Source organism: Anneissia japonica, unplaced genomic scaffold (genome assembly GCF_011630105.1).
Source record: "Anneissia japonica isolate Jap-2015-1 unplaced genomic scaffold, ASM1163010v1 scaffold376_len1572418_cov194, whole genome shotgun sequence".
Lineage (NCBI taxonomy): Eukaryota > Metazoa > Echinodermata > Crinoidea > Comatulida > Comatulidae > Anneissia > Anneissia japonica.
In genome coordinates this window covers 76879-89415 of record NW_022741166.1, presented here as the reverse complement: position 1 = coordinate 89415, position 12537 = coordinate 76879, and the positions used below count along the sequence as shown (strand labels likewise).

The window sequence follows — 12537 nt, the reverse complement described above, 5'->3', positions numbered from 1 at the left end:
TTATATTCTCATTGCGTCTGTTAGAATTTTTAAGATGTGTATAAGAGACAGGATGTATATAGACATGGGTACTTAAATAAGAGGTACAGTGTAATTATAGTAGGGAACATTATTTTGTATGAGAAGCCTTTACCATTTATGCTTTAAGCTTGGAAGAACATGTAATCAAGTACAGGAAAATTTTAAAAATGATATGACCTAGCCCCAGTTTACTAAGAATAATAATACAGCAGAATTGTGTGAATTTATGTGCAGTCCATGGTCACCTTATGTGTCTTACAAATTTAACTTACAGACAGAATTTTTGATTGATTTGTTTTTATTTATGCAATATTCTGCTTTCAAATTTTAGAAATTTAATGCTATTTTATAATGTTTTGTTGGGTGAGATGACCTATTTAAGAAATATTTTTACTAGTATATGTAGTATCAATCTTGGTTTCAGCATTTTTTCTGCAAGTCGTCACACATGTCATAGTGAACAATTAAGCTATTAACTTACCCCTCTATGAAAAATACTGTATTCATAATTTTTATTAGGATTTGCATTCCAATGTGTCAATAGGAATTTCTAATACTTAAATGGTATTTTTCATTCATAAGTGGTACACTATTTCTCAAGATGACATCATAGTTTATTTTGGTTTTTTTGCATCGATGTTTGAAGCTTTGAAACATTAATGTCTAAAGCTCTCTGTATGTTTACTTTTGTTTACATGCATTGTAGGTACTGTAGATAAGATTAGATTGGATTGGATTTATTCAGTGTAAACACCAAGGATAGCCCACGAAAGTCTAGAAGAAGACTTATTTCCAGTGGGGTCCTTCTGGTGGTGATTGGGCAGTACACCGAGAGACAATCCCCTACCTATATTATATCTCATATATTTTAGATTGTTGCGACTATGACATGTTCTTGTGAGAATGTCTCTTTATTGTGTACATATTGTGTATTCCTGTGTTCTTGTATTGCACAACTGTCCCTTTAATGTAATTCATTGTATGTTCTTCAGATACAACTACCCATTATTCAATTGTTTAAATGTTGACATTGTACAGTATGTAGCAATAGCATAATATTCTAATACAGTACGTACAACTGCCTCCTTAATGATGATACAGTAGCAATATAAATTTATCCAAGTACCAAATTAGCATTATATGTGCTAGGTGCAAAGTATTTAGGCACCTACTGTGCAATATAGCATTTTGCGTTCTTAGGGAACAAATATCCTTTTAATGGTGAGTCATACTATGTACAGTAGTACTTAAATACTATTGTATTCTGGGGACAATTTTCCCTTTAATAATGAGTCATCATTACCGCCATGGCCCCACTGTACTTTTGCACTGGGTACATTCTTCACAACTCCAAAACAACCTGTTTTTGTATTTGTACATTATCATTTGTTTACAGCTCTATTATCCTCTGGGCAATTGTGATTTTTGCAAGAACCGCAAGACTGGATAAACCCACTTGCATTGATTAAGCATTAGTGTGGAGGTAAACAACCTGTACAAACATTGTATTTATAAGTTCTACCAAGCAGGTAGTAAACAGATTCAAGGAGGTATTAGAATTGTCTACCAAAATATATCTCCAGACCGTAGTATTTAAATATCTTAATCTTCTAGTTGAGTGTTTTAAAATTAAATAACAAAAAGTCATTTCATTATCGAGCCACTTCTCTCCTGAACTCCTCATTTTTTAATGGGTCTACTCTCTCATCCTTTAAATTACAACTAAAATCCTACCTCATACTTAATCAATAATCCTCTTCTAATTCCATTGCTCTCTGATGCCTGGTATCTTATTTATTTATTTATTTTTTTTTTGTTTCATGTACCATTTTGTTTTGTATTATATTATTGTACTGTACACAGAGGGCCTCTTCTAGTCACCTTTGTGCTGTAAGAGTTACCTTCTTAAAAATAATGTAATAAATAAATAAATAATAAAATATAAATGATATGATTACTCCCTGAAATATAATTATCACTCTTGCTTTTTAATTTATTCATATTCATTTTATTCTGACTCCCCTCCATATTTTCTTCCTAAAGCTTGTGTAGCTACAAAATTTTTCATTCATAAACATAATACTATAATAATAATAATAATAACTACATATTTAACAATAGAACCATTCATGGTTGTTTTTCCATCAGATTTCGGAAGGTTTTATCATCTACTATATTTGCCACCCCCAGTATGCATTGCAATTTAAAAGTATAACATGTTTAAGGTTATCAAAATAAAATCTATATTAGTCACCCAGTAACAGCTTGTTAAATTTGTTCTGCTTGATTATGTATTTTGAAGCCCGGAAATATTTTGATGCAAAGAGCTCTTGGCGGTTACATTGTTTCTAGTTGAGCCTCGGCCATTGGTTTATGTTTTCATACTACATCAAAGTCTTGTACTTCGATACTCTCTAATGTTTCCTTCGTGAATGAAATAGATCCAACATGACTGGTGTTTCTTACGCACACTGATGTAACCAATGTCTGTTGATAAGTGGTTGCTATGGCAACATTGCCTCAAGTCTCGTACTTTGTAACAGTTTTGTTGGTTGGTATTCAACAATACAGATCATGTTTGAGATAGATTGAAAATGTTAAAACTAGTTTTTAAAAGAAATTTTATTTCAAAAGATATGGGTTTCGTGGAGAATGCTAAAAAGATTCTGTATTGTAATTTAGACCATACCATATTACAATAATTGAAGTCTCATACTTCGTATCAGTTTTAGTTGGTTGATATTCAACAACTCACCATGGATAATAAAATGTTGAAACTAGTTTTTAAAAAGGAAGCATTTCAAAAGATAAATGTTTCAATGAGAATATAAAAACAATAATATTGCACATTGCGTCTGTTAGAATTTTTATATCGTATTCTATTGTTAGCAAAATGTGCTCCCTAGCAAAACCAATTTTGATACATTGGTGTTAGAATTTACTCTACCATATTATTGGCAATTTAAAGCAACTGCATTCTATTTATAGTGCAATTACACAATCGGGACTGCCCCAGGCAGTAACAAAATGGCAACTAAAATTACCTGTACAAAAAAAAAAAGCATTTGGAATTTGGAGGATTTTATCGATTCTTATTTCCCCAAAGAATATGAATACCGTATACTGTACAACAATTTGCATTTTTTTCATGTGTTTTCTCTTGGTAAGGTTGTTTTAATTATTGTCTGATATGTTCAGTACGAAGCATGTGGAAGTTACGTCTATATTTTGTACTAGACTTTTAGATGCTATGGTTGACCCCCTAACTAGTATCAGGGTCAATGGTAAATGTGAAACGGCTGGTTAAAATGGGAAGTAGACATTGTTCTTAGCTTCATCAAAACAGAACATGCCGCCATCCAGAAAGAGGCAGAACGTTGGCAACACTCATTCTGTGGTAGATTTAACTAAGAACACCATTGTTGAATAATGATGAAATAAACGTATCCAAAAGTTAGTGACTATATGAATGCGATCTGTTAACATCATGCCTCCATGGTAACATTCAGCTGGGTAGAATTAAGTAAGAACACAGCGTTGAATAATGATGAATAACAAGGATCAAATAAGTTAATGACTACCAGTGAGAGACAGATCTGGTATCACTCACCCTGGTAGAATTAACTAAGAACACAATTTTGAATAGTGATAAATAACTAAAAAAAAGATCAAATTAATAAGTTCACACTGAGATAGTTTCAGGAACACTTACCCTGATTGATTTTCAATTTAATGAAATTATTCCTAGTAACCATTTTTATCATTTAATTTTGTTTTCATTTATTTCACCTCAATAAGGATAGAAATGATACTTCAAACAATTCAATAGATATGGTAACATAAACAAGAAAAAGTTTAGATTAACATTATATTGTCTACAATTATGTTAATGATTACAATTTTGTATGTTTTACCAACAGTTAAAGAGGATGAAAGCAATAGAACAAGAACGAGACATTCTCCTTCAAGGGTTAGAGGTCATAGAGCGAACCAAAGACTGGTACCAGAAGGAGCTTAATCTAATCTCCCGGCAGATGAACAACCGAATGATCCTAGACAGATCGGACACTATCAACCCAGCCAGGCAAGAGAAAGCCGCCTACAAACGTGCCAGAATCCAGGATATCAACTTGCAACTAACCACGCTTGTACAGAGCTCAGAAATGGTACTCATTACTCTTATCTATTGCTAAGTAGTTTTTCTTTGCATGATATCGTTTTGGAGCCGTCCCGTAATGAGACTTGTGGGAAACATAAACGCTGTGGCAATGCGTAAACATTAAAGCGAATATCATGACAAGAATTTCAACCAAAAAAAAAATCAGCCTGAGTGATATATAGGCCTACTGTACTGTGGAATTTAATTACTGAACATCATCATTAATCCAAACAATGGGAAAGGTTTCTCAAAATTAATAACTAAAATTATGCGCAACATTATAGACATCATCTTTGTCTCCTCTTCATTGTCTTCTCACTTCTTAATTAAAGAATTCTGCTGTACTAGTTTTTTTTCCACTTTACTATTGTGAGTAGAATTTATATTTAAAGGTACTGTCCTGCCTATAGCAAAATGTGAAAATCATTAAAAATCCAGTTGTAACTTTGAAAAAATAAAATTATTCATATCAACTTTCAATGATATATGTTGGTCCTTAAAGAGTTTATGAAAAGTTATTTAATGTTTGTGAACAAAGGAGGGAAGAGAACAGATTTCTGTAGGAAGATATTTATGTTTGAAAATGTTTTTTTTTTTTTAACTGTCCTGCAGGGTTTTCCAGATCACATGAACCTAGCTGTAGATCTCAAGGTGACATCACCTGCCAGTGGTACAGTTAACCAACTTAGGCAGCAGAACAGGCTACTTACAAACGTAGGTTATTTTAATTAAAAAGAGTACTTACAGAACTGGGTTCATGCCAATTTAGGTTGCATCGTATATTTTCCTGAACTATATGGATATTCTCAAAGAAGACAAAAAAATGACTTGACTGGATTGTATTGTGAGTGGAGTTGAATAACTTAGTGGTTAAGATGCTTGCCTTCTAATGCCATGGTTCTAGGTTCAGTTCCTGTCACAGCAAGAATTTTTCTCACGATTAAATCACCACTTCCTAGGGCCCAATAAGACATTTGGTTTATAAAGCATCGGTCCATCCCGTAAGTTTACTTACTGTTGGATGTGTCGGAAATATAAAAAAAAATGGAAGTATATAAAATATGATCTATGCTGTATCCTCTTGGGGATAAATTTAGTGAGTTGCTCCATTTATCAACAAGCTAACTAATGTACAACTGTTATCAACACTTGACATCAAAACAATTCACGATTTCAGTCGGACAAGACAATTAGCAACTTGCCAGTGTAACATTACTAATTTACTTAATAATATTATTTACTTACTTAAATAAAATATGTCCAATTCAATCCAAACTTGACTTATAAGGTGCATTATACAAAGTTTGTCAATGTGCCAATTTGAAGGAGTGCTTGGAAAAAAGGGAAAAATGGGAGGAAAATTATACAAGGAGAAAAAGCGGTTAAAATATGAGAGAACAGAAAACCAAAAACTTAACAGTTTCTCTATTCATTTATGTTTACATGTCATTCAGTGAGTTTTTTTTTTTCTGCAATGTAATTGTACAAAAAAATACATCTGACAAATTATTGATGTAAGCCTAAGGTCATGTCTAGGAGTTCCATCTTGTTTGTGTCGCCTGTTCTTTTCGTATTAAATTTCTCCTGGAGACCTGATTACAGGTTTTGACTCTTTGTGTGAATGCATGATGTATACAGAGACCTACATCATAGACTTTTGAGCATTTTTTTTTCTCTTTCACTCAATCATGGAGAATATTTTTTTTTTTTTCAAGTACCGGTAGAAATAGTGTTGAAATGATTTATTATCCAGTAGTATTTCATATGAAAACATCTATGTTAATATGACAGAGAATAATTTACTTTGTACTGATTTGCAGATCTTATTTGACTGGTTTTTTTTTTTCTTTTGTCACTAAAATATAATCTTTTTTTTTATAGGAGGTGTCGCAGAAAAGTGAAATGATAACTAAACTTAACCAGGAAAAATCAGCGTTGATACGAGAGCTCTTTGAAGCACGAGGGCGCACTCAGAGGGAATTGCCAACCAACACTACATTCCTATGAAATGAAACTAAGAAAAAAAAAAAACCCTATGTGCAAGTTATTTTGAGGGAATGAGGCAGGATTCAGATTCCATTTTTATTGATTTCTGAGTCAGAATTACGGAGTCATACTTGTTTGATTAAACTAAAGTCCTCCGCTGTGATTAAGTCAACCTCGTAAATTGCGGACGCAGCTTCGAGAGAAAAAAATCTGATTAGAAGTGAAATCTGTCAATAAATCTTTTTGAATCTTTCTAGTAAGCGCAAGCAATCGTAGCACATTCTTAATGCTTACAATTTATGATGCAGATTTATCTAACACTCAGTTTCAAGGATGTAGTCGATGAAATGCAGAAGGTTTATATATATATATATATATATATATATATATATATATATATATATACAGTATATATGGTTTATATAAACAGTGTTATAAACATTAGCATGACAACCTAGTCACTGTGTACACCAGATGGCAGAATCTGCTTTGTCTGAAATGTTTATCACCATTAAACAAAATTTCAGAACTTGCTAAATTCAAAATTAAATTTTGGATTGATGTACATTGCAAGAAGGAAAGCAACAACATGATACAAAATTTAATATTTAGTTAATAATAACCACCATACTCTACTTGGAAGTCTAACAATAAGGCCTAGTGGCTAAATTTAAATAGACTTTTTAAAATATTTGTAGGTTGGGCATCTATGGTATTTTGATTTGATAGTAAATTTAGTTTAAATGTTCACTCTGATAAAAGTGTGATTACTTGCTAGAAAAGAGAAGATTTTGAATGTTACCTTTCAAATGAAAATTAGAGCATGTGCTTTACATAGACCCTTAAATTGGCTGGTAATCAGTTTAAGGTTTTTGTAAACCATCAAAAATTGAGTAGTTTGAACTGTGCATGCCCCAGTATAAAGATACGTGCATGTGCAGCTCAAACTATGAACTGACTTATGGAAAGGTGATAAATTATTTGATTTTTTATGTACCGTAAGTAATAAACATAATTTCACTTAAGTTTCTGACATTAAAAAAAATGTTCATATCTAACCACAGACAGAAAAGCTTTAACTTACGAGGAGACTAGAAAAAAAATTGATATAGTAACTGATCTATCTCTCTTCAAAACCATGATATGTGTTTGTTGACTCACATACCAATGACAATAATACAAGTGTTTCAATTTCAAAGTCACGCATGGTACAACGTAATTGGCTATCCACAGACACCTACTGAAGTTCATAAAATTCATTTGAGAATTTATTGAAATGTATAGAATACATGTTCAAAGGCAATATTCATTTGTCATCCCTCGATACTGAATTGCTTTGCCTTCACTTGTTATTTTGGTACTCTTGCGTTATCGCATAGTGTCTGTTTTAAGCAACCGTCATAGATTATTCATGTTGCGGAAATCGCAATTTAGAAACTCGTCTGCTTCTGTGACACTTAGATAAAATATCAATATAGCAAACAGAAAACTGCTGAGAGAAATACGAAGGAATTTAAACTACATTAAAGAATGATTTTAAGCAACAGAAATTCATTCAGAAATATCTAGAAAAATGGTATGAGAACAGTATAATATGTAGATACAATGCATTTGAAATGAAAACTTTATGGAATATTCAAATTATTAATAAATAAGTGATTCATTAATTGATTCAATGAATCACTTATTAAATCAAATTGTTTATTTTATGGAAATATGAAAGTAAAAAACTGATTTTTCTTTTAATAAAAAATTATCTTCAACTAGTTTATTTAAAGCTTACAATTCATCCTGATTCATCCATAGTCTGCTTTCTGTTACTCATCTATCTAAGCTAATGAAACTGAATGCAAATCCATAAAGAATAATGGTGGAGCTGAGGTCGTCTGGACCCTCCATCTGTAAAGATTCCCCCGGCCCCCACCCCCTCTAGTTTGAATCCCTGGATCCACTACTGGTGTTGGTCATTAACCGTAGCTGTCTTGAATAAACATTTTGACATAAAGGTTGGAACAGTTTGTTCCAGCAAGATAAATAATAAATATGGAATTTCTTGCATCATTTATTCTCTGGAACCCAGCTACAAGCAACTTTTAAGTATTTTGCCAGATGAACCAAATTAACATGTTTGCTTTTCTCTGTCATGCATTGCTCAGTAATGCCATTCTACATACTTGCTATTGATAAATTTTATTGACAGCAGATAAGCTTTTAAATCAATATTCATAAATTTGCCAATATTCATGAATGTATCTTTAGTATGCTATGTGGAGTCGATTGATGCAATGCAATCAAAGCTGAATAACAAATAATCATAACTTGCAATTTGCAATCGTATATCAATTGTGGGACTTTTAAATCGCCATCTATAAAGAAAACTAATAAAGCAGCAATTACTAAGTAGTTTTCATTCATGTTGATTCACTACTTTAGATGACAAATCGCCATTTTATCCTGGATTTCATTTGGGTACAAGTATTATTTTGATGTTTTAAGCTTTCATTTTAATGCTAATTGCACTAAAACAGATCATTTCTAAATATTTCATTAAGAGTCCTTACAATATGCCCTATAAAATTGACTCACACCATGTTATTATCCTCATTTGTTTATTGTTATTGTGCAAGCTTGCACTGCTGGATTGAATGCCCCCTTTGATTTCATCTCAAATATGATAAATCTACAATTAATTTCAAAATCTTTTAATTTATTAACAGATTTTCAATGAGAACATATTTTTTCTAATCCAGCTTTTAGTTGCCCTGTTTCTTTTATGATTTCTTAAATCTCTAATTTATACAATTGTGATAATTTCTTGTAAAGATTTTGTGGATTTAAAATGACTACTTTCAATACTTTCATTCATTTTCATAATTAATTGTGATATCTGTTGTTTGATTTTCTAGATTAAAAGCTTTTTATTCTGATCATGTAGGTCTTGCATTGGATTTAAAGCTTGTCTGTAACCTATATCAATGGCATCTTAATACACTTGGATATTGACAAATGCTTCCCTCTGGCTGGGCACATATAAATCAAGAGTTTTCTTTTATTTTCTGGGACAACATACGAAATGACCTACAAATCTATGCCTATAGGTAAACTATATTTTGAATTTAATAATGTATTTCATATACTGAACATAATAAATATTGAAGTTCTTATTTAAAACATTAAATATAGTAAATTTTATAAGTTAGATCCTTTGAATAATTAATTATTAATCATTGGTTAGGATGTGGGATTGATATGTTTATGATGGTTTATATTTAAAATCAAAATAAATTTAAATGATTTAAATGTACAATAATAACATAATCTGTAGAGCTGTAACTTAGTGGTTAAGATACTTGCCTTTTATCACAGGGTCCTGGGTTCAAATCCTGTGAGGTACCCAGATTTTTTTTTACTAAAAACAACTCCACTCCCATAGAATCAGAGAGACTTAGGTTATACAACATTTTTCGATGAACTTCTATGGAATTCTGATTTTCATAAAGGCATATTTATTTGAATAGTATAAATATTACACATTATTTATTAATTAAATCCAATTAATGATAGTCCTATTACTTACATACATTATGTTTCAACTCTTGACAAACTATTTTAATTAATAAAAAAAAACCAAAGTATTTAAAACCAACAAATACAAAACATACCACAATGCAGTATTATGACCGTATTATAAATAAACGTTTAATGAGTTGTACGCTCTTTATTGTTAAACTTTACTAGCGGTATTAGGATAGAGTTGGTAACATTTAGCTCTATGTAAGAAAAATATATATAGGTATAAACTACTGTATATACTGTTTTCTATCATTGTTGTTTATGTCTTATGGATGCGCTTATGGCATTGTGTTTACATTTGAGAGAATCATTAGCTACTTGATATTAAGAACATTAGAGCAGGGACTAATGTGTTTGTAGAATCCATCTGTCTTTTCAAGTTTGTCATGTTGTGATGTTTTAAGCCCATCAAACATGTGATTAATAGCATGTTTGAAGGTTGGTTTTTAATGTCTAATGAATGTTTGTTGTTGTATACATTCAGATTCATAGAAGCTGTGTGCAAGTTGTCTTTAATCGTTTGTCAAAGTTTGTTAAAAGTGTGTGTATCCAAATGTGCACTGATGATATTTAAATGCTATTATGTGTGAGGTTTAGTTGTGTTTCAAAGGTGTAGAAAAGGTTTTTCTGGGGGTTAGGGAAGTTCTTCATTTCCACATCCCTCCCATGCTGTTGTAAAATGTTTAGGTACATGGATTAAAATCTAAACAATCTCTAAAATCAAGTAAATCCTTGACACATCCCTCTCCCCTCTGTCCTTTCCTCGTCCCGTCTATCCTTTCCCCTTGAAAACCCATTAAAAATGCCACTGATGTTGGTTTTGTTGTGTATTTTCTATTCAGATAATTTAAACTGTTGTGTATTTTTTTTCCCTGTCTTTTTATCTGTCTAAACTTAATTGATAAATTCTATATTGAAGTACTTAGCTTGTACTTAAAAAGAGGCAAGCATTTGTGTGAGAAATCACAGAGGATTTGAGACAGAGAATGCTATTCTACTTAAGCTAAAAGGACTTCTCTTTAAGTAGTTGCTGGCCAAACTGACAATGTTTTCTTACACTCAGTGAATTACCGAGCGTGAAACATTTATCACTGGCTGTCGAAACGCATCTGCTGAGTGTGTATATGAATTGTTTGTAACTAGAATGAGAAGAAAGCATTCGTAATTGATATTTGTATATAGAAGTTTGTAGAAAAAAATTGATATTTAATTGTATCTTTGTTGATACAGTATTTAGATTCTGTGGTATGTTTTTTTTCTCATTTGTGAGTGCATTAAAACTCATATAAATTGGTTTTACTGTATTATACAGACATTAGTAGCTGCTCACAATAACTTTGTTGTTCCAGCACATTATTTTTATTCTGAAAAGTAAGAAGCATCAGACAATGCTTGTCCTATGGGGGAAATATCCCTCCTTAACCATCACATGCCTCCCCACCACACCCCACCCTTGGTGGTGCTGCTTCTCTCCGTTTTTGTGTTTTCGATTCTGTACATTAGCATTCTGTACATTAGCATTAGTCTACAACACTAACTGGTGGAAACTAGCTCTCTGCAATATACATTTATACAACTGATTGATTAACAAGATTAGATAGAAGATAAGAATATTAAAAACATGATACTTCTGGACACTGTGTTCTGAAGTCTGATATGCCACGTAGATATAATCTTAAACCATTTCTCAACTTTATTGATATGCATTATTTATTATGCATTACGCCATGTTACATGATACAATGTGGTAATATGCTTCTTTAAGCCAATGTTGTAGATATACTGCTGTGTTTAAAACCTGGGAAAAAAAATGATAAAGCCCTGCACAGACTATCAAATTTCATATGACATAACATGTGACATGCCTAAATATGGTCATGATGACATCACATCATGACCATATATAAGAACATCATGACTATATAATTAAATAAGCATACAACAGTTTTTTTGTCAAATAAAATTAGTCTCGACAGTAACACATTGAAATGATCACATAAAAAAATCAAATAAGGTGTTCCAATGAGAAAGATAATATTTTTACTTATTTAATAATGACATTTTAGTAAGAAAATTCTATTTGATTACTAATGTTTAATGGGTCCATGCAAAAGTAATTTTATATTATGTAGATTGAGTTAGTGGGACAAATTTTTTTCATTCAAATAAAAGATAACTTTATTAAATTATATAAGCAATTCATATATTAGATAAACAAAAACATTTTATGTTTAATCTGAAAGATTAAAGTTTCCCATTTACTTTTATCTAATGGTTGAGTGACGCATATTTGACTGGTGAAAGCTTGCGCTAACAGCCTTGTGAAGATCCCTAGTGCTATGACCCAGATCTATTTTGCATTTCTTACCAACGTTGCTCTAAATTTTGATAGAGGAACGTCATTTATCAACACCTAATTAAAGTCGTGGTTTGATTTTAAGGATGCTTTACAACCTGGATAAAAATTCAACTGTTTGGAAAGTATTTGCTCTGAGACACTTTATGTAAATTATTGTACGGTATCGTTACGCATTTTTTTAGTATTAGGGCATATTTGATTGAAGTCATAAATTGTGAGTCATTTTAGACAGCTTGGCCTGATGATATATTAATGAAGCCTGCTTGTTTTTAGAAGTTGAGTTACATGACTATTTATTAAAACTTATATTAAAAAGATTGCATGTGACTATTTGAATCATGTGTAGATGGTAGTACTATGACGATGTGAAAGAGCTTGTTGTATTTGTATGTTTGTACATTTCTTTAGAAAAATAAAGTAGAAATATTTTGAATTTAAA

The 12537-nt window shown here is 31.4% G+C and overlaps 1 protein-coding gene across 1 annotated transcript in view; it reads left to right on the top strand.

Moving 5' to 3' along the window:
• LOC117118669 (suppressor APC domain-containing protein 2-like) overlaps positions 1–12537 on the top strand; it is a 36039-nt gene extending 23502 nt beyond the window's left edge. The window contains exons 4-6 of the mRNA XM_033263341.1: positions 3942–4187; positions 4793–4894; positions 6062–12537. Coding sequence (XP_033119232.1) covers positions 3942–4187; positions 4793–4894; positions 6062–6187 — 474 coding nt within the window. The 3' untranslated portion in view covers positions 6188–12537. The remainder of the gene's footprint in view (positions 1–3941; positions 4188–4792; positions 4895–6061) is intronic.